General features: G+C 43.6%; 1 protein-coding gene across 2 annotated transcripts in view; it reads left to right on the top strand.

Moving 5' to 3' along the window:
- pcsk6 (proprotein convertase subtilisin/kexin type 6) overlaps positions 1 to 22,095 on the top strand; it is a 91,388-nt gene that overhangs the window by 38,040 nt on the left and 31,253 nt on the right. For both annotated transcript variants that reach the window (XM_080730489.1, XM_080730488.1), the window contains 5 exons: positions 2,250 to 2,353; positions 4,528 to 4,645; positions 11,679 to 11,867; positions 17,115 to 17,251; positions 21,037 to 21,219. In XM_080730489.1, the coding sequence (XP_080586615.1) occupies positions 2,250 to 2,353; positions 4,528 to 4,645; positions 11,679 to 11,867; positions 17,115 to 17,251; positions 21,037 to 21,219 (731 nt within the window). The remainder of the gene's footprint in view (positions 1 to 2,249; positions 2,354 to 4,527; positions 4,646 to 11,678; positions 11,868 to 17,114; positions 17,252 to 21,036; positions 21,220 to 22,095) is intronic.

The raw sequence follows: 22,095 nt of genomic DNA, 5'->3' as shown, positions 1-22,095 counted from the left end.
CTTAGCCAGTTTGTTTGTGTTTGAAATTAATCAATTAAACACAGTAAAGTTCAAGGGTTGTTAGATTGCTGTGGATGACATTAATTAAATCTGCAATCCATAACTAGCCTTTGTTAGCGAATATATTTCTATTTTTACCAATTTTGTAGAGTATGTTAATAAAATCTAATTAACTCAACTGTGGTGGTTGTATTTGGCCTTCCTGCTCTTGTACTGAAAAAGGGTGTTATTGCCTGAAGGTAAAATCGAACATTTTCTTTCGAAATGGGCTTTCTGTTATAGCTGAACAGTTGTTGGCACTCGCACAGGGCTCCTGGGTTCATATACCAGGTAGGACATAAATGTTTTGCATTTCAGCTTTAACAAGAAATTAAATCACAATGTCACTATGATGACAAATCTATGACGTTTGACTCCTAATTTGGGCAACATTTCAGTCCGATCAGTGCCCTGCCCCCATTGACTTCCATTCTAATTTGGATCTGTATACAGCGGTATGTGAGATTAGCTCTTGACTCATGCATTCACTCTTCCAGCGACAAAAGCTACAAAACAAACTTGCGTGATCAGCTACGCCGTCGCAGTCGCCATCGAAGTGTTCCTCAACGTTCTCGCGACAAACGTGAAAGATATGAAGGAAAAAGGCTCGGGTTAAGACCAGCTCAGTGGTCTTGTGGTTAGATGGGACCCAAAGCCTCCCTGCTTGGCACTCAGCATCAAGGGTTGGATTAGGGGTAAGTCCCTGCGACATACTAGCGTCATGTCCAGGGGGTGTACTTGTACATCAAGCTGCCTCACGCTACAGAAACAGGAGATGGGCTCCTGCCCTACTGTATATGGGCCTCATGGCTCTGCAAGGCTTACTTACTTGGGTTAACAGGGACCACCTCGCAAGAATTAGGAGGAACTAGACCTTACCCGTTCAAAGATATGTGCTCCAAAATATGTGCAGAGTGTGGGTTGTGGGGAAAGTTACTGTAACTGGTGCGTGCGTGAGAATATGTGCGGGAGCATCATAATGTAAGGAGCAGCTCATGGAGGAGTGTATATATACCCGTTGGAAGATGAGACACACATCAAACGCACCTGGTGAAAGCATATGTGTGTGTGTGTGTGTGTGAGTGTGAGTGTGAGTGTGAGAGAGATAGAGAGAGAGAGAGAGAGAGAGAGAGAGAGAGAGAGAGAGAGAGAGAGAGAGAGAGAGAGAGACTGCACATTCCTAACTGTGAGAGAGGGAGCTGTGTGTGTGTGTGTGTGTGTGTGTGTGTGTGTGTGTGTGTGTGTGTGTGTGTGTGTGTGTGTGTGTGTGTGTGTGTGTGTGTGTGTGTGTGGGGCTACAGATCCCATGGCCTGGAGGAACGGACCGTAACCCTGGCAACAGACAGTAGAAAACGCTAATAAACAGCTTTAATTTGGGAGAAATGAAATTCGGGCTCCGTCACCGTTGGTATAATGCTAATGGCCAATACCATGTGAACTTTGGGATCAGTTGCTGAAGCGAGTGAATAGATAAACGTAGATAAGCGTGAGCGTTAGAGCGTTAGAGCGTGAGAGCGTGAGTGACTGAGTTTGGTGGTTTATCTGATAGATTGTATGACGGTATAGGGCAGTGTAAATGGTGAAACACATGACGCTTTATAGTGTCATTGGAGCGCTGAAAAACATTTAATCCCGCTCGACTTTATTTCGTAACTTTTGTAGCTGGTCACGCAGCGTCAAGTGTCGTACGTCAGTTTGTCGTGTTGCTGGCTTCCTTTGAAACCAACTTGTAGCCTGTTGCTTTGTCACTACTAGTGTGAACGTAGCAACAGACAGTCTGCCAGAGAGAGACAGACAGACAGACAGACAGACAGATAGACAGACAGACAGACATACTCTCTTATAATTTAGATGGCTAGACTACTGCAGAGCAGAGGCGTCAATTGGGTATGGCAAGCTATGGCAGCTGCCATACCTTGGCTACAGGGGGAAATAATAAAATGTACTTTTCATCGTGCCTGTTGCTAAGGTATGGCAACATGACTGGTGTCTTGCACGCGCGCCCTCACGCGCGTGCAAGACACCAGTCATGTTGCCATACCTTTTCTGAACTGCCGACACTGCTGCAGAGTGCAGAAGCATGCTGTAAAAAGCGTACACCATCCTTGAAGCTTCAGCATCATGACCTAGCTGTCAGGCTTGTTAAAAATGATGTTTTATTATACCAATCATATAAGTTGGTTGAGTTAAAGTATTACTGTGTACCGCAGCCCGCTGATCACATGGAGGGATGTACAGCACCTGCTAGTGAAGACCTCCAGACCGGTCCATTTGAAGGCCAATGACTGGAAGACCAACGCAGCAGGACACAGAGGTAAAGTACCAACCACTCAACCATGCAAGACCTCTACTTTGCTTCGTGTATCTTATTTCTACTCCCTGTATGCTACAGTTTACAGTTTAGGCATTTAGCAGACGCTTTTAATCCAAAGCGACTTACAATAAGCAGATAATACATCACTACAATAAACAAGATAACATGTCAGAACATCAACAACAATATAACAAATGCATATGAATATCAATCTAAAAAAAAAACAATATAATCAGTAAAGAAAAAAAAGGATTCTAAAAACCTAAAACTAGCTTCCTGTATGGTCATTGAGTGCTACCAAATGTTTACTTCTTTATTGTTTTACTCTTGAAGCTTAGATCTATCTCTCTACCCCTGTTTGTATCTGTCCTGTGTTTACTACTGATGTCCTGCTATGATAACGGAATCTACTCCTAAAACGATAACATCTGCACTATAGTTTTAGCATGATGATAAGTTGATAACCCTGTAGACATAACTTAGTTTATTGTGTTTCTTTCCTAATAAAGTTAATCACTAAGTTAATCAATACGCTGAGCAAAAGAGGACAAAATGTGCCACAGAGGTGCCACAAAAATCCATTCTTTGTTCTAGCCCATTATATTGTTCTAGCCCAGGGTTCCCCAATTAGTTTTCCCCAAGGGCCGAATTATGTCTTGTCTAGGGTACCAAGCCGAGGGCCACAAGATTGCAGGGGGCGACGGTGGCGTTCCCGCTACTCCAGCGACAGTTCAGATATCGTCGTTGTCGGGTGAAAATCTTATACTGTATGTCCAAAACCGTTCGTTTTGCATTTATCATTTTAAAAATGATTTAAACTAGTGAAAACAGCCGATCTACAAGCACACAACGCCTCGCGGTGCGAGGCGTTGTGTGCTTGTAGATCTGCTGTTTTCACTACTTTTGTGTGACGGCCTTGTATGATTTGCGAAAGAACGTACAAATTTGGAGATACGAGGTTTCCACCCGACAACAACGATATACTAGTATTGTTGCTGCTCTTATACCACCATTATTACTGGGGTTGGTGGGGGCCAGACAGAACCCCCCCGCGGGCCGCAAAAATGGCCCGCGGGCCGCCTATTGGGGAACCCTGTTCTAGCCCGTTGAATAAAGGCCTTTTACTTCTAAAATCCACCTGAGTGCCTGGACCTGGATTTTTGTGTCTCTCTGGCACATTTTGTCCTCTTTTTGCTCATTGTATTCCCTTTCATGAGCACCGGTGGTTTGAGGGATACCAGTAGCGCCCCTGCTATCTTCTTTCTCTTAATCAATACTAGTGGGGACATCTTGGCTTCTAAAGGCTCCCAAATATCATGTCATATCATAATGTATTGTGAACTATAAGTGATGGTAAAATATAAAGGTTAGGATTGTCCTTACTATAAGAATTTGTTGACACGGTTAAACAGACATGAAACTAATATATTGCACTTGAACTCACAGTAAAGGATGGTATTCATCCTAAATAATCGTATCAGCCTTCTGGATGTTTCACTCACTGTACACTCTACTACAGGGTTCCCCAATAGGCGGCCCGCAGGCCATTTGCGGCCCGCGGGGGGCTACTGTCTGGCCCCCACCAACCCCAGTAATAATGGTGGTATAAGAGCAGCAACAACACTAGTATATCGTCGTGGTTGGGTGGAAACCTTGTATCTCCAATTTTGTACGTTCTTTCGCAAAGTAAAGCCCTGCTTCATCATACAAGGCCGTCGCACAAAAGTAGTGAAAACAGCAGATCTACAAGCACACAACGCCTCGTGGTGCGAGGCATTGTGTGCTTGTAGATCGCCTGTTTTCACTAGTTTACATTTTCACTAGTTTAAATTTCACTAGTTTAAATTTCACTAGTTTACATTTTTTAAATGATAAATGCAAAACGAACAGTTTTGAACATACAAGATTTTCACCCGACAACGACGGTACTGTCGCTGGAGTAGCGGGAACGCCAGTGTTGCCCCCAGCAATGTCGTGGCCCTCGGCTTGGTACCCTAGACATAATTCGGCCCTTGGGGAATACTAATTGGGGAACCCTGCTCTACTAAATCAAGCACGCACGTCGCACCATGCTGATGTACAATATTTGAGACGGCTGTGGAAATTAAGTTCTGACACACAGTAGGCTTACCTTGTTTCAGATCTGTGTAATCTGTGTGGGTCATTTCTTTCAGTGAGCCACTTGTATGGCTTTGGACTGGTGGATGCGGAGGCCATGGTGGTGGAGGCCAAGAAGTGGAGGAGTGTTCCAGCGCAGCACGTCTGCACGCGCATGTCTGACCGACGTTCCAGGTGAGAACCACCACAGAGAGTTGTCGGGTGGAAACCTTGTATGTCCAAAACCGTTCGTTTGGCATTTATCATTTAAAAAAAGGTGCGAGGCGTTGTGTGCTTTAGATCGGCTGTTTTCACTACTTCTGTGCGACAGCCTTGTATGATGAAGCAGGGCTTCTTCATACAAATCTGAAACTTGGAGATACGAGTTTTCTTTCCGACAGTGACGATATATGTGTGTGTGTGTGTGTGTGTGTGTGTGTGTGTGTGTGTGTGTGTGTGTGTGTGTGTGTGTGTGTGTGTGTGTGTGTGTGTGTGTGTGTGTGTGTGTGTGTGTGTGTGTACATGCTTTGTTCTCCATTGAACCGAGTGCGTTCAAATCTGATCAGAAATGTGTTTTGCAAAAATCTGCCTGATGGTGGCGCTAGAAGAGGGCCATGTGAGAAATGAGGGGCGGAGGTTGTGATTTGCCATCCAAGGAGTGTGTGTGTGCAAATTCTGGCATCGATAGGGCCAACGGTGGCGGAGATAAGAGTAGGGACAAAAGTGTGACGTGACGTGATGTGACAGGCAGACGGAGAGACAGCCGATGGAGCTTTTCATAGTAACTTGCGACCTAACGGTCGCAATTAATAGTCAGCAGGATTTCAGATAGAAATCTCTGTGGGAGCGTGTGTGACTGGTCACTAATCATGCAGGTGGGTCCAGTGCAGCGCTCTAGAGTTCTGGGTGGGTATCTGTTTGACATTATACCGTCCTTCTTAACTTCTGCTCCTTTTTCTGCATCTTGGTGCTGCTGTGAATATTACCAACAGCAAATGTATGTTGTTCTTTTAATTGACATGGTGCATTTTCCTACTGAAAAGCCTTAGCATTTGTCAGCTCTTAACAAATAATCCCACAAACCCTATTATGGATGATGCATTGTTGTAGTTGACATAAAAATGGAATAGAAACAACAAACTTTGTTAATAGGGTTCTCTGATTTTTTTCCACACAATGCTTAGGGCTTATTGCTGTTGTATCTTCATAATGCGTCACCTTTATAAAACCTATACTGTATTGTCTGTCCTTCACTTAATAATATAAGACACCTGAGGCTAAACTGAGCCTCGAAAAAGTACACTATTATAATCAATCACTGGAATGAATTAATTCCCTCGCATCATCCCCTTGGGCGTTCGTTGCACACCCTCATATAACTGCTTGTGATGTGATGCATTTGTCATAAATTCCGGTCTCATTTACTTGAGAGACTGTATCTGACTGTTATGTATTGTAATTAGAGTAATTTATTTCCATCAAGAGGCCATTGTAAGTAATTGGAGCATGTCTAAATGTTATGAGCTCACACCATTTATAGACGTGCTGTAGCTCCAGCTTCAAAGCAAGGAAGAGAGGGGTAGGGACTGGGGTGTGGTGCATGGCAGGCAGGGATGTGCTGGCCATTGGGAAAAGCGGGACAACTCCCGAACGGCCGCTTCATTCCCGGCCGGTCCAGGCCGGCCATTAGGAAAAAATGTAACTGTTTGCACAAAAGTTAAAATTAAACTGTTTGCACAAAAGTAGTGAAAACAGCAGATCTACAAGCACACAACGCCTCGCGGTGCGAGGCGTTGTGTGCTTGTAGATCGGCTGTTTTCACTAGTTTAAATCATTTTTAAAATGATAAATACAAAACAAACGGTTTTGGACATACAAGGTTTCCACCCGACAAGACGAAATATAACTCATGTAATTGGCCCACTGGCTTGTCACTTGTCACAAATCTTTGAGTAGCAGCAGCACTATAGAGAGAGATCTCTCTCTATAGCTTTGGTTTGCTTTAGAGAGAGATCTCTCTCTATAGCGCGCAATGAGGGCCTCTACAACTCTTTTTCCCGGGCTGAATCATGGGCCCAGCACGTCCCTGATGGCAGGGTTACATTTACTGGGGGCACCGGCGGTATTTGTTATCCCTGCTTCTAGTCAGACTGAACTAAATACATGCAATTCCTTTTGGGAAATGTAGCCTGTCTGATACTGTATGTTCCATATTTGATAACCTCACAAAATGTATATTAACCACATTAACCCTGTTATCCATATATTTTTTTAATTAAATAATAGCAAAAATGGCTGATTGATCGATTGATTGAATACTTAATTATCAGTTTGCATAACCTAAGAAATTATTTCCATTGGGTTGTGTATATCCACACACAAGAACGTGATGTCATGCGACATATTGTAAGCTTGTAGATCGTCTATTTTCACTATTTGTCGTATGAAGTAGTATATAGGCCAGGGCTTAAGTGTCCAAAAAGCCATTCATTGATACTCTTTAATGAAAGTTAAAGCTTTCTCCCGCTGAACATTATTTGGGAAATGTATGCCACCATACTGTTAGTGAAGACTCTTGAGAGTTCAAGACTTAATTTATACCATGTTCAAAGCTCTAAAGGATAATCCCATCTGATCTGAAGTCAACCTTTTGTTCAATTCATGTGGATACAACAAGTTTCACAGTGGATTCTCTTTCTCTTTATTGCACAACGATTCTCAGTGTTGTAGTGTCGAAGAAATATGCAGCGTTTTCTGTAAATTTGTTAATGGAGATGAATTGTATACAAAGTGATTCTAAGAGGACATTAGACTTCATTCGCTGGTTTGCACATACAACAAAAGGGTGGAGATGTTTGTTTTCATAGCCTCTTAAAGACAACATTGTACTCCACCCGGAGTCTTCATAGTGGCAAATGGTTGCCAAATTTCCTCAGAAATGTTAGTCGTGACAGACACGGAACACATTGCACATTTAATGTTTATTTTTCTCATCTTCTTTCTAGTCATTGTTGGGCTTTGTGCTGCCAGGGAAAAAACAGTTAAATCCTGTGTATTCCACTCCATAATTTGGGCTTTTGCAGGCCCTGATGTCTTTGTGTGCAGTAAGTTGATCTATTGTAGTGGCTGCTGAGTTTAAAAAAAAAAGAAAAAGAAAAAAGAAAGGAAAATCAACAACTAGAACTCAATTTACAGGTGAAAAGACAATCTTCATGATTTTGTGTTTGTCCTCTATCCCCTAACGCGGTATTGTTTGTGTTCCACTGCAGTACAAGAGAGCTGAAATGAAGCCGTTAACGCAGTTTGTGAGCGTGATAGAAATGATGAAGAGTCTCTTCTCCCCGCGCTGTCTCAGAGGAATATTGAGGGAATGTTGATGGCAGAAATGTGGCTTAATGGCGCTCGCTGGGGCATGACTGAGACAACGGGGGAGATGCTGTGTGTCACAGTGCTCATGGTTTTCAGAAAGCCATTCGAGGGGGATGGTGATTGGTTAGCTGATTAGGAATTTGCAGTGTGGCCATCTCCATGCAAAAGGTTGTAGCTGGAAAACGGCAATAAAACAGAACCCAGTGGCGTCAGTTCAGCAAAAGCTAGGGTATGGCAAAGATGGGAGTCCTCATGGAAAAGAGGCATTACATTTTGTATAACACAGTTCTATTGTGAAAATAGCAGATCTGCTGCGAGGCGTTGTGAGCATGTAGATCTGCTATTTTCACAATGTCTAAAAAAAACGAGTTTTGTCGGTTTTTTACACAGGTTTCTACGGTTTCTAGGGCTGGATATGGCAGCCTGGAACGATTGTTCAAGTGGAGCTAAACTTGGCATGTTAGTAAACGTGCCACAATTAACAATAATGCATTGCACCTGTGCAGCTGACCTGCGGAACTTGGGAATATACCATTCTGTCAAGGAGAATACAAGTGGGCAGAATATAATTATAATACCTTGTTAAAGTGATCATGTTGTAACATTTTTCATTTGTAGTTATTTTACTGTAATTTAACAACATATTTACATATTTACAAGTAACTTTTATTCTCCCCCTGGACCCAGGGTATGGCAGCTGCATACCCCTGCCATACCCAATTGACGCCCCTGACAGAGCCCCATTTGGCTGGAAATAACGGTAGGGGAGGTGTTGTAAAATCATCTAACATCACCACTGGAAAATTGTTCCTGGAGCTGCTCTCTTTATGGCACCCAGCGTTTACATCATAAATTTAGCCTATAGGGTAAATAAAAGATTATGTTTTCCCAATTTCTAAAACCTAATGATTCATGACTGCAGCACTTTGATTCGTGTTGCCTTGGTTTACAATGTGGACCATTGCCTCCCAGTGGCTGCACATACTGCAGTGTCAGTTGAGTTATACAGTTTACAGTTTACAGTTTAGGCATTTAGCAGACGCTTTTAATCCAAAGCGACTTACAATAAGCAAATAAACATCACAATAATAAACAAGATTAAGTGTCAGTACATCAACAGCAATATAACAAATGTGAATGAATATATATCTAGAAAAAAAAACTATATAATCTGTAAAAAAAAGGTTTCTAAGAAACCTAAAAACAAATGCTAACTAGCTTCATGTATGGTCATTGATTTTTCCAGTAGTGCTAAGGGTTTAGGTGGAGTCTGAAAAGGTGAGTCTTCAGTCCTCGGCGAAAGCTAGCGAGTGAGTCCGATGTTCTAAGTGCGACAGGGAGTTTATTCCACAACTTGGGGGCCAGGAGGGCAAACTGTCTCGGACGAGTGGATTTTTGCCCTGGGGTTTTTAGCGAGGGTTCTGTCAACATCCCTGTGTTGGTTGATCTAAGTGCACGGGTGGGGGTGTAGGGGTTGATCAGGTTTTGGAGGTATGGAGGAGCCATACCTTTGGCTGCTTTGAAGGTCAGCATCAGAGTTTTGTATTCCGTGCGGGCCGCAACCGGAAGCCAGTGGAGGCTGCGGAGAAGGGGAGAGACATGTGAGAACTTAGGCTGGTTGAAGACCAGTTGTGCCGCGGCATTTTGGATCAGTTGGAGAGGTTTAAGTGCACATATATAGATGATCATATTGACATGAGCCCCAGAGGGCTGCAGTGTAACAAATATGGCTTTACAAGTATCATCAGATAGTCTTTGGGTTGCACCTCATGCTGTGTTATAAAGCAAGGAATACAATTCTACTTTGGTTCTGTGTAGCTGACTATGTGTAATCAGTAGAGATACTGTAATAGGCTATCATTATGTTAAGTGCTAATCAGGATCAAGAGTGAGTTCAGACCTTCCTTTTTCAACTCCCAAAACTCTGAGACAAAGCCTCGTTTGTCCTTTGCATCCTTGTAAAAAGTTGTTACGTTAGACTGTAATAATGAAAATGCTAATGTCCTTTGGCACGGGTCCTTTGTTAATATTGTCTTGTTTTGCCATCAGAGGTGCCATCATATTGCTATACTGAACACATGAATGCTATGTCCATTCCAGAAGTGGAAAATATCCTGTCTGAATGTTCATGAGAAAGAAATTACCCACTCATTGCATCTCTGTTTATTTCTGTGTGCGCATGTGTGCAGGCATGCTCGCACATTCCCTGAGATGTATGACAGGTTCTTCGGACATGACTTTGTACCAAGTTTGTTATAACCATCTGTGGTTTCAGATCCATATCTCAAACACTTTATGTAGACCTTTCTGTAATAATATCTTGACACTAATCACGACGGCATGGGCTTGAATCCAGCTTAAAACCACTGTCTTTCCACCCCCACCGCTCTATCCCTTTTCTCCAGTCTCTCTGATATGGGCTACCCTTCACTAAAAGCAGTAATGTTTTAACGACCTTAACCCTGATGTCCATCTTTTGGGCATGTTACTATAGGCAAAATAGTTCTATTTCAAAGCACTCACAACGTATACAATGTAATGTAGATCTATGTGATGTAGGATCAACGTAAAGATTGCCAAAAGTATAAAATAGGGCTTGAGATTAAAGCTTAATTCCCTCATTCATAAATAAACTTTTATCCATTTGGACAATGGAGTCAGGTTACCGACTTCTTTACATCTTTACACTTTTCATATTCTACTATAGGAGCAACATTTTGACCGGAATAGTACAAAAAAGCAGGGAGCTCTTGCGCTTTTTTTTTGGCCAACATCACTCCGCACTCTGTGACTTTTGTAGCCTTAGAAAAGGTGTCAGCTGACAGAGGGGGAGAGAAATGCAATATGCTACAGTATACAGAATGCTGCTGTATTTAAAATACATAGTCGGCTACAATGAAAATAAATAATACATACGTTTAAAGGGATATTCCACTTTCAACAGGGAGCAGTGGAAGGGCCTCTCTCCACTCTCTTCGCATTATTTGGGATAATGGAAAAAATGAAATACAATTTTTTTTTTCGAAAAAACACGGCCTGCTCACATATTAGGAGGGTAGTATGAGTCACCAGAAAAAAATAATGGGTGTTTTTAATGAACCTATCATGGTTAAAATGAAGTTTGAAGTTACAATGGGTGTGTCTGTGGGGAGAGGCCTGGAGGGCCTGGTACATTTACATCAAATATCTAAATATTCAAGCAAGCTAATTAAAAACTGTCCGGGGTGTTCATAAAAGCCTGATTAGATGATAAAATTACCAAAAGTTTTTTTGAAAGTGAAATATCCCTTTAACCCGGGGGTCAGCAACCCGCGGCTCTAGCCGCATGCGGCTCTTTAGTGCCACCCTAGTGGCTCCCTGGAGCTTTTTCAAAAATGTATGAAAATGGAAAAAGATGGGGGGAAAAATGTATTTTTTGTTTTAACATTTTTTTTTATCTTCACTGTCGGGCAGGAACCTTGTATCTCCGAGTTTCAAATTTTTATGTTTTTTTTTTTTTCTCGCAAAGTAAAGCCCTGCTTAATCATACAAGACTGACGCACAGACTGACGCAGTAGTGAAAACAGCAGATTCGCGGTGCGAGGCGTTGTGTGCTTGTAGATCGGCTGTTTTCACTAGTTTAGTTCATTTTCGAAATGATAAATACAAAACGAAGTTTTGGACATACAAGGTTTCTACCCGACAACGACGATATATAAGGCTTTTATAATCTTTTGTGGCTCTAGACAGATTTTTTTTTTTTTTTTTTTTGGTCCAATATGGCTCTTTCAACATTTTGGGTTGCCGACCCCTGCTTTAACCATATGTCTCTTGTTCTGTGTGTTTTCGTCTGCCGTGCCTTGGACCGCGCTGCTGCCAGGTACATCCGCGCTGACCAGAGCTTGAACAGCACCATCACCTCCTCAGGGTGCTCAGAGCAGGCCGTGCAGCACGTGGGCCACCTGGAGCACGTGGTCGTCAGGATCACCATCGTCCACCCGAGACGCGGAGACCTGGAGATCAACCTCATCTCTCCCTCTGGGACACGCTCACAGCTGCTGGCCAAGAGGTGACACGCACACACACACGCGCACACACACGGACGCACGCACGCACGCACGCACACACACACACACACACACACACACACACACACACACACACTCTCTCTCGTTTTGCATATGGTTAGCTATCAGTGTTTGGACCAGGCTCGGACTGGCCATCTGGAGACTCTGGAGAATTCCAGATCGGCCGCTGTGCCACCAGCGGCCGGTATGAGTAAGGAGGGGGGGAACTTCAATTTGAGGTCACCCTGGGGCACCACACAGGGTTAATCAGGCCCTGACAGGAGCAGTTGCTCCTGTCAGGGCCCATCTCTAATGAAAGTAGATGGGAAAATAGGTGTTTGTTACTGTTTATATTAATAAATAATGCAAAAAAAAAGATATTGCGCGCTGCGCGTGCTCGCATGCAGGGCTGGTCTGATGCAAATTACCGGGCTGAAAATGAGTCCCAATCCGACCATGGTTTGGACACCAGGGACACCAGTAAAAGGAAATGATCAACAACAACACATCTCAGCTCTTCAGACTCCACCTCATCCCTTAGCAGTCCTTAACTTCCTTGGATTAGTACTTGTTGCCTATTTAGATACCGTAGATGTTAGTTATGCAGCTGTATGTTTATCTTCGTTCTGTCAGTTCAGTACTCCATCCTATGGGTGGCGCTACTGCGGCGCCCAGATCACAGAAAACGTCTCACGTTAGCTCCCGAAGGGCAATTTCATTGGCCGAAGGGCATGTCACTCAAGTTGAGGGCGTCGCCCCTACAAAACCGGTGACATCCTGTCTATCTTCCTCTTTTTCGCTTTTCTGCCTGCCAGACGCAGACGCGAACTCATAAGCTCCTACCAACAACGTGCCTACATCGTCAAAAAGATATAACCGTTTCGGAGACAATCGACTCGGACGTCTATTGCTGTCCTAGTTACTTTTTAGCACTTACTGTATCTGTTTTCTTGACATTCTAGTTACTCAACCACTTACCCTCGTTGGTTGCTGGAGTTAATGGAGTGCTTACTCCGTTCTTGCACTTTGTAAGTCTCTCTGGACTAAGAGAAGAGCGTGAATGCCTAAATTGTAAATTGATTCAATTTTTTTACATGTGGGTTTATTTGTTATTATGAGATGTTTGTTAAACTAATTAGGAGCATGTTTGTTTATGCTGTGGCATTTGGTGCCATGTCATCTGTTCCAAATAAGATGTGGAACTAGCACATGCACACATGCACTCAAGCGCGCGGGGTGCACGCACACACACACACACACACACACACACACACACACACACACACACGCACGCACGCACGCACGCACGCACACACACACACACACACACACACACACACACACACACACACACACACACACACACACACACACACGCGCGCGCACACACACACACACACACACACGCTCAGCGGGGCTTGGCTCTCTGAAGGACACATACCGATCTTGGAGCTCAAAAACCCTGTCACAGTGGGAGCATCTCTCCATCACTCAAAAGAGTTCGCCTATATCCCTCTCTCTTTCTCCCTTTCTCTCTCTTTCGCTCTCTCTCCCGCTTTCCCTGATGAACCTTCAAACCTCGTCGTTGATATTCTCCCAGCGGTGTCATAGTCATGCAGGGGACTCTAGCATTGTTATTCTAATACGCTCATGCAGGGGCGTCACAAGGGGTAGGAAAGTGGGACTGAGTTACCAGGGCCCAAGGTGGAGGGGGGCCCTAGTAACTTTAGCTATTGAAAAATAGCAGATATACAAGCTCACAGCTTGTATATCACAGAGTGCCGCGCTGCGAGCTTGTAGATCTGCTATTTTTGAAAAGTCGTGAAAATGTGTGCAAATCTTTGAATATATGTATTTTTTTAAGTGAACATTTGTAACTCAAATTTTGCTTCTAGGGGGTCCCTGGAACTAAATATTTTGAGATGGGGGGGGGGGGGGTCCTTCACTTGAAAAAGTTTGAGCATCACTGACATGGAAAGATAGGTTTCTTGGCACACGTTTTCACGATTTTCTCAAAAATAGCAGATCTACAAGCTCGCAGCGCGGCACTCGGTGCCGCGCTGTGAGCTTGTATATCTGCTATTTTTCAATAGTTAACATTCGTGGGGGGCCCGCCGCAGTGAATCTTTGTACCCAGGGCCCAGAATTTGGTGTGACGCCGCCCCTGCGTTCATGAATAAAACCGGAGGATAAAAGTCTTTTGGAGTGTGTACTGTAGAAGGCACTTTTGGTTCCATGCCTGTCTGTGGGGAAATCTCAAAGTCAGATATCGGTGGTTCAAAGACAACCCGCCTAGTCTCATTACGCCAGGGTCCTAATGGTTGCAGTAAGCTTCAAAAGCCATCTCTCCTCCTGCTGCGCAATTCTCTTGCACCCTTTACTTTCCCCTTGAGCCTCTTCTGGTGGCACTTGTGAAAGCTTTGGTTGTTACTTCTACCACTATACCGTCACCTTCCGAGACTGTTAGAATTGACTTCCTTCATCCTTTCCGGTGAACAAACACCACTACTTCCTTCTGACCCGTTTATGTGCACACATTTCTATTGACAGACACACACGCAAACGCACAGACACGCACGCGCACGCACGCACGCACGCACGCACGCACGCACGCACGCACGCACGCACGCACGCACGCACGCACGCACGCATAGGCGATTTTAAGGGGTGTCTATGGGTGCACTTGTACCCCCTGGCCGCCAGGGGTGTGAACAACCTCATAAAGTCATTGCTAGCTTGCAATGACAAGCAACCGATTTTCAATTTAGCAAAAAAGTGCCTGTTATTTAGCTCTGGTGGCGAATTTGGTGGTGAACTGCTCCTAAAGCCTCTCTCTTAAGTGTATTTTACACAGAAGTTGTTGCAAAAATAAGTAAATAAATCATGTAGGCATATGCTCATGGTGTCTATAAAAGCACAATTTATATTGTGTTACAATTAGGTAAAAAAATAAACCTTAGAAACCCGTTAAAACAACAGGATAAACCATACAAAATCCGAAAATGTTTGTGTGCGTGCCTGAGGAACCCAGTCTTGCACCCCCTGCTAGAAGAGGCTAGAATCGCCTATGCACACACGCATACATGCACTCGGGACTCAACCACTAAGACTGTAATAAAATGTAGGATGGCAATGTTTTCTGGTCTTGCTCCTCCAGTCGAATTGATAAAGCATCCTCTTCATTCCACGAGAGCCTTGTCTGGAACGTCATTTGCCTTGAATTAGAGCTAATCCTTTAAAACCATTTGCAAACTCTCAGACAGATTTACCTATTCATTTTCTCCCAATGAAGCAGAATGGTTTCCATATCCTCTGCTGCACAGTGAAAGCACATAGATTCAGGGGCGTCACAAGGGGTAGGAAAGGGGGACTGAGTTACTAGGGCCCAAGTTGGAGGGGCCCTAGTAACTTTAGCTATTGAAAAATAGCAGATATACAAGCTCACAGCGTGGCACCGAGTGCCGCGCTGCAAGCTTGTAGATCTGCTATTTTTTAAAAGTCGTGAAAATGTGTGCAAATCTTTGAATATGTGTATTTTTTAACTCATATTTGTAACTCAAATTTTCCCTGGAACTAAATATTTTGAGATGGGGGTCCGTGGCTAAATACATATAATTTTGGGGGTCCTTCACATGAAAAAGTTTGAGCATGCACTGACATGGAAACATAGGTTTCTTGCACACATTTTCACAATTTTTCAAAAATAGCAGATCTACAAGCTCGCAGCGCGGCACTCGGTGCCGCGCTGTGAGCTTGTATATCTGCTATTTTTCAATAGTTAACATTCATGGGGGGCCCGCAGTGAATCCTTGTACCCAGGGCCCAGAATTTGGTGTGACGCCGCTGCATAGATTGCCCTGTGTCACCCAACAAAATAGATAGCTAGTGTTGTGCAGAGTCATTTGGACTCGGACAGAGCTCATTTGCAACTCGGGGCTGCCTGCCAGAGTGTAGATGTACGGTATTTACTGCTGGCACCGCCACTCGTTATTATCCCCTGTGAGAATGAACGAGAAGGGAACCACGGAGACTTCTGCTGCAATCAAACTGCTAGCTGTTGTACTTTATATTCTCCCAATTGCAAACACAGATTGAACTGTATTTTTTGGTGGGCATTCAAATTACTTAATATTCGTTACTATGGATGATTGCGACCATAGGTCGCACTTACTACAGAAAGCTCCACCAGGTGTCCATGCGTCAGTCAGTCAGTCCGTCCGTCACACGTCAGACGTCACACTTTTGCCCTGCTCATATCTCCGCAACCGTTGTCCCGATCCATGCCAGATTTTGCACACACACTCCTTACCTGCCAAACTACAACCTCCAAGGACCCCCGGAGTTTCAGGGACCCTGGGGACCCCCAGGTGTAAAAAAAATACCAAATGTGCAAAAATGACCAAATGACCACCCCCACGGGGCTGCTCACGGGGAATTCCCGGGGACCACCCACTCCTGCTACTCCAGAACGGATGCAAAAGTGGTGGCGCCCCCAGTGGAGGACCCCCTCCACTGCAGCTCACATAAAAGGCCCTAACTCGGCCTAGGAGCGTCCGGGAGAGCCGGGGCCGGTACCTATTCGTCCGCCAAGGCAACGCGGAGACCCCACCCCTCATTTCTCACATGGCCCTCTTCTAGCGAGACCTACGGTCGCTTATCTCCCGATTAGGGAGTCTTACTGGTGTACGTATATTCTGTCTTATTGGTCATGTTCAAATTGCAAAACTGTATGAATTATGATGTTTCTCACAATTCAACCACTCTATTAAAAAATAAAAAAGCAAAAACAAATACCGTAATCAAACATCAAAACAATAAAAGAGTTTCTATTACTTCTGGTAAAGCTTGTATGCTCTTGGAAGGAACAACATCTGGTCACCTCTCTCTCACACCTCACTAGCTCTGTCTCTCTCAGTTGTACACTGGGTTAAGTTTAGTCTGGGAGATACACCCCTGGGAATGGGAAACTAGTTTTCAGCAGTCAGAGGGGTTGGCTGTGAAGCTGTCCGAAAAATATCAGTGTTCCTTGAATACAGATCTTTTTTTTCTCCTTTATATATTCAAGTGTTTTTTTTGTTTTTTTTTTGTTACAGTTTCCCCTTTGCTGACCATTGTACAATGAGGAAAATAGTGGTCACATCACTCTGACACAGTACGCCCATATACAGGCATCATGCCACCATGACTCAGACAATACCATGAACAAACCCGGCACATTTCTCAACCCTGTTTGGATTGTTTTGTTACAGGTTGTTCGACAATTCTAATGAAGGCTTTAGGAGTTGGGAGTTCATGACAGTTCACTGCTGGGGGGAGCGAGCAGAGGGCACATGGACTCTTGAGATCATCGACTCACCCTCACAACTACGCAACCATGAAGTACTGGGTAAGATTAAAAGCACATGCACGGTCACACACACACACACACACACACACACACACACACACACACACACACACACACACACACACACACACACACACACACACACACGGTCATAATATGCTCTTCAGATACCACACACAATATAATGAAGTGGAACCCACCTGAATTTTGCTATATTTTTTGGATTGATTGATTATAAGCATACCGGTATATCACAGGCATAGTGAAAGCCCAATGGAAATACTTGGATACCACAGGCAGAAAGCTCCTGCATACTACATAATACCATATAGAGTATTATACATTTCCGTTAAGGCCTAGCTCTGAAATCACTAGATAAGTTTGCGACCCAAATCATGTGTTGTTTAATCTGTGATGTGTTCATTTCCATCTACTAGACTACTATAGTACTACTACTGGACAACCTGACAGTGCAGCCAAACATTACACCAATCTTTTATCTAAATCTGACAGCTCCACCTGTGGCTAATAAACTGTACCTTCTTGTCCTTTTTTTTCTTGCCAAAGCTGTTACCAAGGTGTTTGGTGTGATATACTGAATATAGATTATCAGGTATTTGACCTTGATCACAGCTACTTCACCCCCACCAATGCATTAATTACACAGTTGTACAGTATGTAGCCTACTCAGCAACAATAAATACCAGGTATTGATTCGTTTTTTCACATACTGTACCCATAGCCTTATTTATTCACTCTGAGAATGAGAAAATAGCCTTTAAGCTGTGAACATTCATTTAACCATTCATTTCTTATTTACTGAACAGTGGTTAGATCAGGGCTACTCAACTTAAGATGGCTCAGGGGCCACTCACAAAATATCAAAAGTCAAAGGGCCGCAAGCAAAAAATGACGGTCCTATTTTGGACGTTTACAATGATTTTGTAACATACTTCCTGACAAGTCTAATAATTAAGGAAACATACAGAAAACAGCCACATTTCCATCTATATACAGACAGTAAGCCAGGCCAAACCTCACTGAACCAAAAGATTGTCATGGATGGAATGATGAAATTATCAAATGTTATCAAATTATGTCACAAAATGTGAAGTGAAAATGAACAGAAGATCTGGTTGAATCTTGTTGTAACCGCCCCTTGGAAATAAATAACACTGAGAAGGAACAGACTAATATCCACAGTTCTATTGTCTTGGTATGTGAGGCTAGTGAACTTTGGCAATGTAAAGGTATGTTTTCTCATGCCAATAAATCTCCTTTGAATTGAATTGAACAGATTGTAACAGTCAGAGTGCAACAATTCAAATCTATGACTCAAATGATATCCTTGAAATGAAATTAAGTATTTCTTCTTTTGTAACAAATAAAATAAAATATAAAATGAAATAAAATGGGTTTTGGAGAGAAAATGACATCATCTGACGTTCAGTCATATTACTGCTTGAATATTAAAAACGAATAGTTTCATAAATCAGCTATAGGCCTACTTACATGTGATATTCGCCACTAATCGCCCCAGGTATGGCTGGTATTTGGAGGTTGCTGTGCGAAGTCAGTGAGAACGTTGCGTTGTTTTGACTTGATAATTCCCATTTTTTGTTCAAAGACTCTGTGTTCGTCTGCAATCTTTCTTTTACACATGACCATGTGCCGCATGCGGCCCGCGGGCCACAGGTTGAGTAGCGCTGGGTTAGATCATAAATCAACATGGTACTTTAGTCTTCCTCACTAGAATAAATACTGTCACATGCCTGTACTTCCGTGCCTTCTCATTGCTGGACCCCTGGTTCTGCCAAGTTGGGTTGACCGCTCTGGCAAACCAAAAGGTTGTCCCGCTGGGATTTCCTCACAGTGTAGGGAGGGAGTTGTTTGAAAACACAGCATGTGCTGCTGGCTGCCAGCCTCGCCAATACCATTCTGAGAACTGTCAAAGGTTGCTGTTTTTTGCTCTGTGTTTTGATTCCTTTGCACTGGGATAAACTCCAGTCTTTCCTGTGCCAAGAATTCTATCACGTTCCATCCGAGAGTTGCGTGTGTCTCCCTTTGCCTCCCTTCTACATTGCGAGCCTGTTGGTGAAGCAGTGAGTGGGGGCGTGACTGTTTTACCCAAACCTGTGATAGATACGCTCCTCGCCAATGAAAGTCGCTTTCAATATTACCCCATAGCCTAGGCTTCCACACCCTAAGTGTGAGGGGAACAATGCAAATGAGGGAAAATAGCCCTCCTCATTGGCTGGTGCCATGGCATGGGCCGAAGGTTCATTAGTCCGAAGGTTCATCATCTGTTGTTCTAAGTGTGACAGGGAGTGAAAATTAGGAAAGTTGGGTTTGGTGGAGATATTGACAGGCTGTATTCTACAATCTGATACGGTAAAAATGGGGAGAGTGGGTCTCTAATATAATCTTGCTGAGTTTGCTTGAGTTTGTCCCAGCTTGTAACTTGGTCAGATGCTGTATACTAGACATTGGAGCAACATACAAAAAGGCACAATTTCTGGAAATTGTAAGTGTGGTTGACCTGATGCAAGTCGTGGGTTGAGAGAAAAATACTTGAATGGGAGTTTTCCCATTTTCCCATCCAAGTCAATGGGAAAAATGTATTCACAAATAAATTAATATAAATGTAACTATACAACCTATTGCTTAGCAGCATGGAAACACACCATTCCTGATGAAGCCGGTAGTTTTGACATAATTATTGTGTGTGCCACCAAAACTGTAGTAGCCTGGCAAAGTTTTGGGGTTACAGCGAACGAACAACCACGCTAATTATGCACAGCACCAGCATTGTACGGTTGTATAAGATAGAATAGAACTAAAGAAACCCCTAGATACAGCTTTTAGCTTGCATTGATTAGTCAGCTGCTGAATAACCCCCAGGGAAGATATAGCAGTTGACCAATCAGCACAAGCTTATAACCCTTTCTGTTGTTTAGTGACTTCTCTTGTCCAGGTCAACATATTTCTTGCCACGTTTCTTTTTTCAGCCATGCACAGCAATAAAGCTTCTATTTCAGAGCATGAAAAGTGTTGGTTTTTCACAGGTTATTCAAGAATAAGAAGGATTTATTGAAAGTTTTGTGAGTGAGGCCCATTGTGTTACCTGATGATCATGTGTAGTTGTTAGAAACTGACTTAGACCCAGGGGCATAGTTCCGCCGATTTAAAATGACTCCAATACGGAACTAAAACCTCCTATGATTGGCCGCTAGTTGCGCTGTTTTCTCCCCCGGCCGATCGCAAAAAGAATTGTTCTCCATTGGACCCCATTCATTTTCCCCTTTCGTTTTCTAACCTTAATTAACATTTTCATAAATACTTTATGGTTCCTATCGCTAGTTAAAAATTGCCTTTCAATCACCATGATATGCGTTTTGTGAAAATACGATCCCATTTATGTTAAAATTGATGATAAAGTTGCGGGGGGCGTGGCCAACTAAGCTGATACCAGCCGGCTGTGTTCTTCTTTGTGTGCTGTATTTCGGGAGGCTCCGACCACATTCTCCCATGTATCCCTGCGGTTGCACGTGACCGTTGGCAGCCAATATAGCATCCTCTGGTGCCTTTACAATCTATGATGGCGACACCCATGCCAAGGATCCAAAATGTGTCATTTGCGCTGCATAGAAACCAATGGCTTCGCTTTGTCCATATATTTTTTACAGTCTATGCTTAGACCACATGCACATGAGTGTGCACGCACGCACGCACACACATACACGCACGCACGCACGCACGCACGCGCACGCACACACTCTCTCTCTGGTTTAAACCCTGTCCCTTTTCACACTTTTCTGGAACAGGCAAACTAAAAGAGTGGGCCCTGATTCTTTATGGCACCGCTGAGCATCCTTACCAATCCCATGGCACTCAGCACTCCCGCTCCAGGATGTTGGAGATCCCCAGCACCAGCCAGGAGCCCAAGACACCAGAACCGCACCTAGAGGGCGCCGAGCATCAGGATGAGGAGGAAGAGGAGTATAATGGTATGCAGTGGTGGGAATATTGAAATATTCACGTTATTCCTGGCCCCGCCCCCGGCTTCCTGTTCATATCCTGAAAGAGGCGGAGGCTGAAAAAGCTGGCCTGAAAAACATCATTTGGTTTCCTGTTGTCCTTGCATTAAAGTGTCAGTAGTTCTAGGCGTTCTAGGCTCTGGGCTCTGAATGTACCTGGGTTGCCATGTCTGCTTATAATAAGCAATTTGTGGTGCCAGGAACCTCCACACAGATTTATGTTGTTAAATGTTTCAAAAATATGAAAATTTCTTTTTTTTCCCCTCAATATTTTTTAAATAGCAAATATACAAGCTCACAATGTGTCGCAATGTGGTTACATGTCTCCATTCCGACATGTCTCCTTTCCGACATGTCTCCTTTCCGACACTAACCCTATCCCTAACTAACCCTATATGGAAGTGTTGCCACTCCGACAATAAGAAGTCAATGTCGGAATGGAGACACGTCGCAATGTGACACATTGTGAGCTTGCTGATCTGCTATTTTCAATTGTAAATGTAAAGTAGTATAGCCTAGTTGCTTCTGTTGGGCTTATTTCTTTGGCAAAATCTGGCAACAGACAATTCCGTGTCACTTCCTTACTTGGGAGGAAGTGAAAAGATGTTTTTTGAGCCTCCATAGAGAGGGCCAGGAATATGGTGAATAGAAATACTCTGTTAGGGTGCACACACCAAAATATGGTCGCCAGCGGATAAAATCTTTTTGTGTGTGGCTGACTAAAAACGCAGCGAGTGCATTCTGTCCCAAAGCCAGTACTGCGACAGTCAGTCACTTCCAGAACCCTCCCCATTCCGCCTTCGATTCACCCGATTGGACAGAGGGGAAGAACCGGAGCTCCAGCAT

The sequence above is a fragment of the Nannobrachium achirus genome (genome assembly GCF_963921795.1).
Source record: "Nannobrachium achirus genome assembly, chromosome: 7".
Lineage (NCBI taxonomy): Eukaryota > Metazoa > Chordata > Actinopteri > Myctophiformes > Myctophidae > Nannobrachium > Nannobrachium achirus.
Note: the sequence above shows the minus strand (reverse complement) of the source record. Positions and strands in the feature narration are given on the sequence as shown.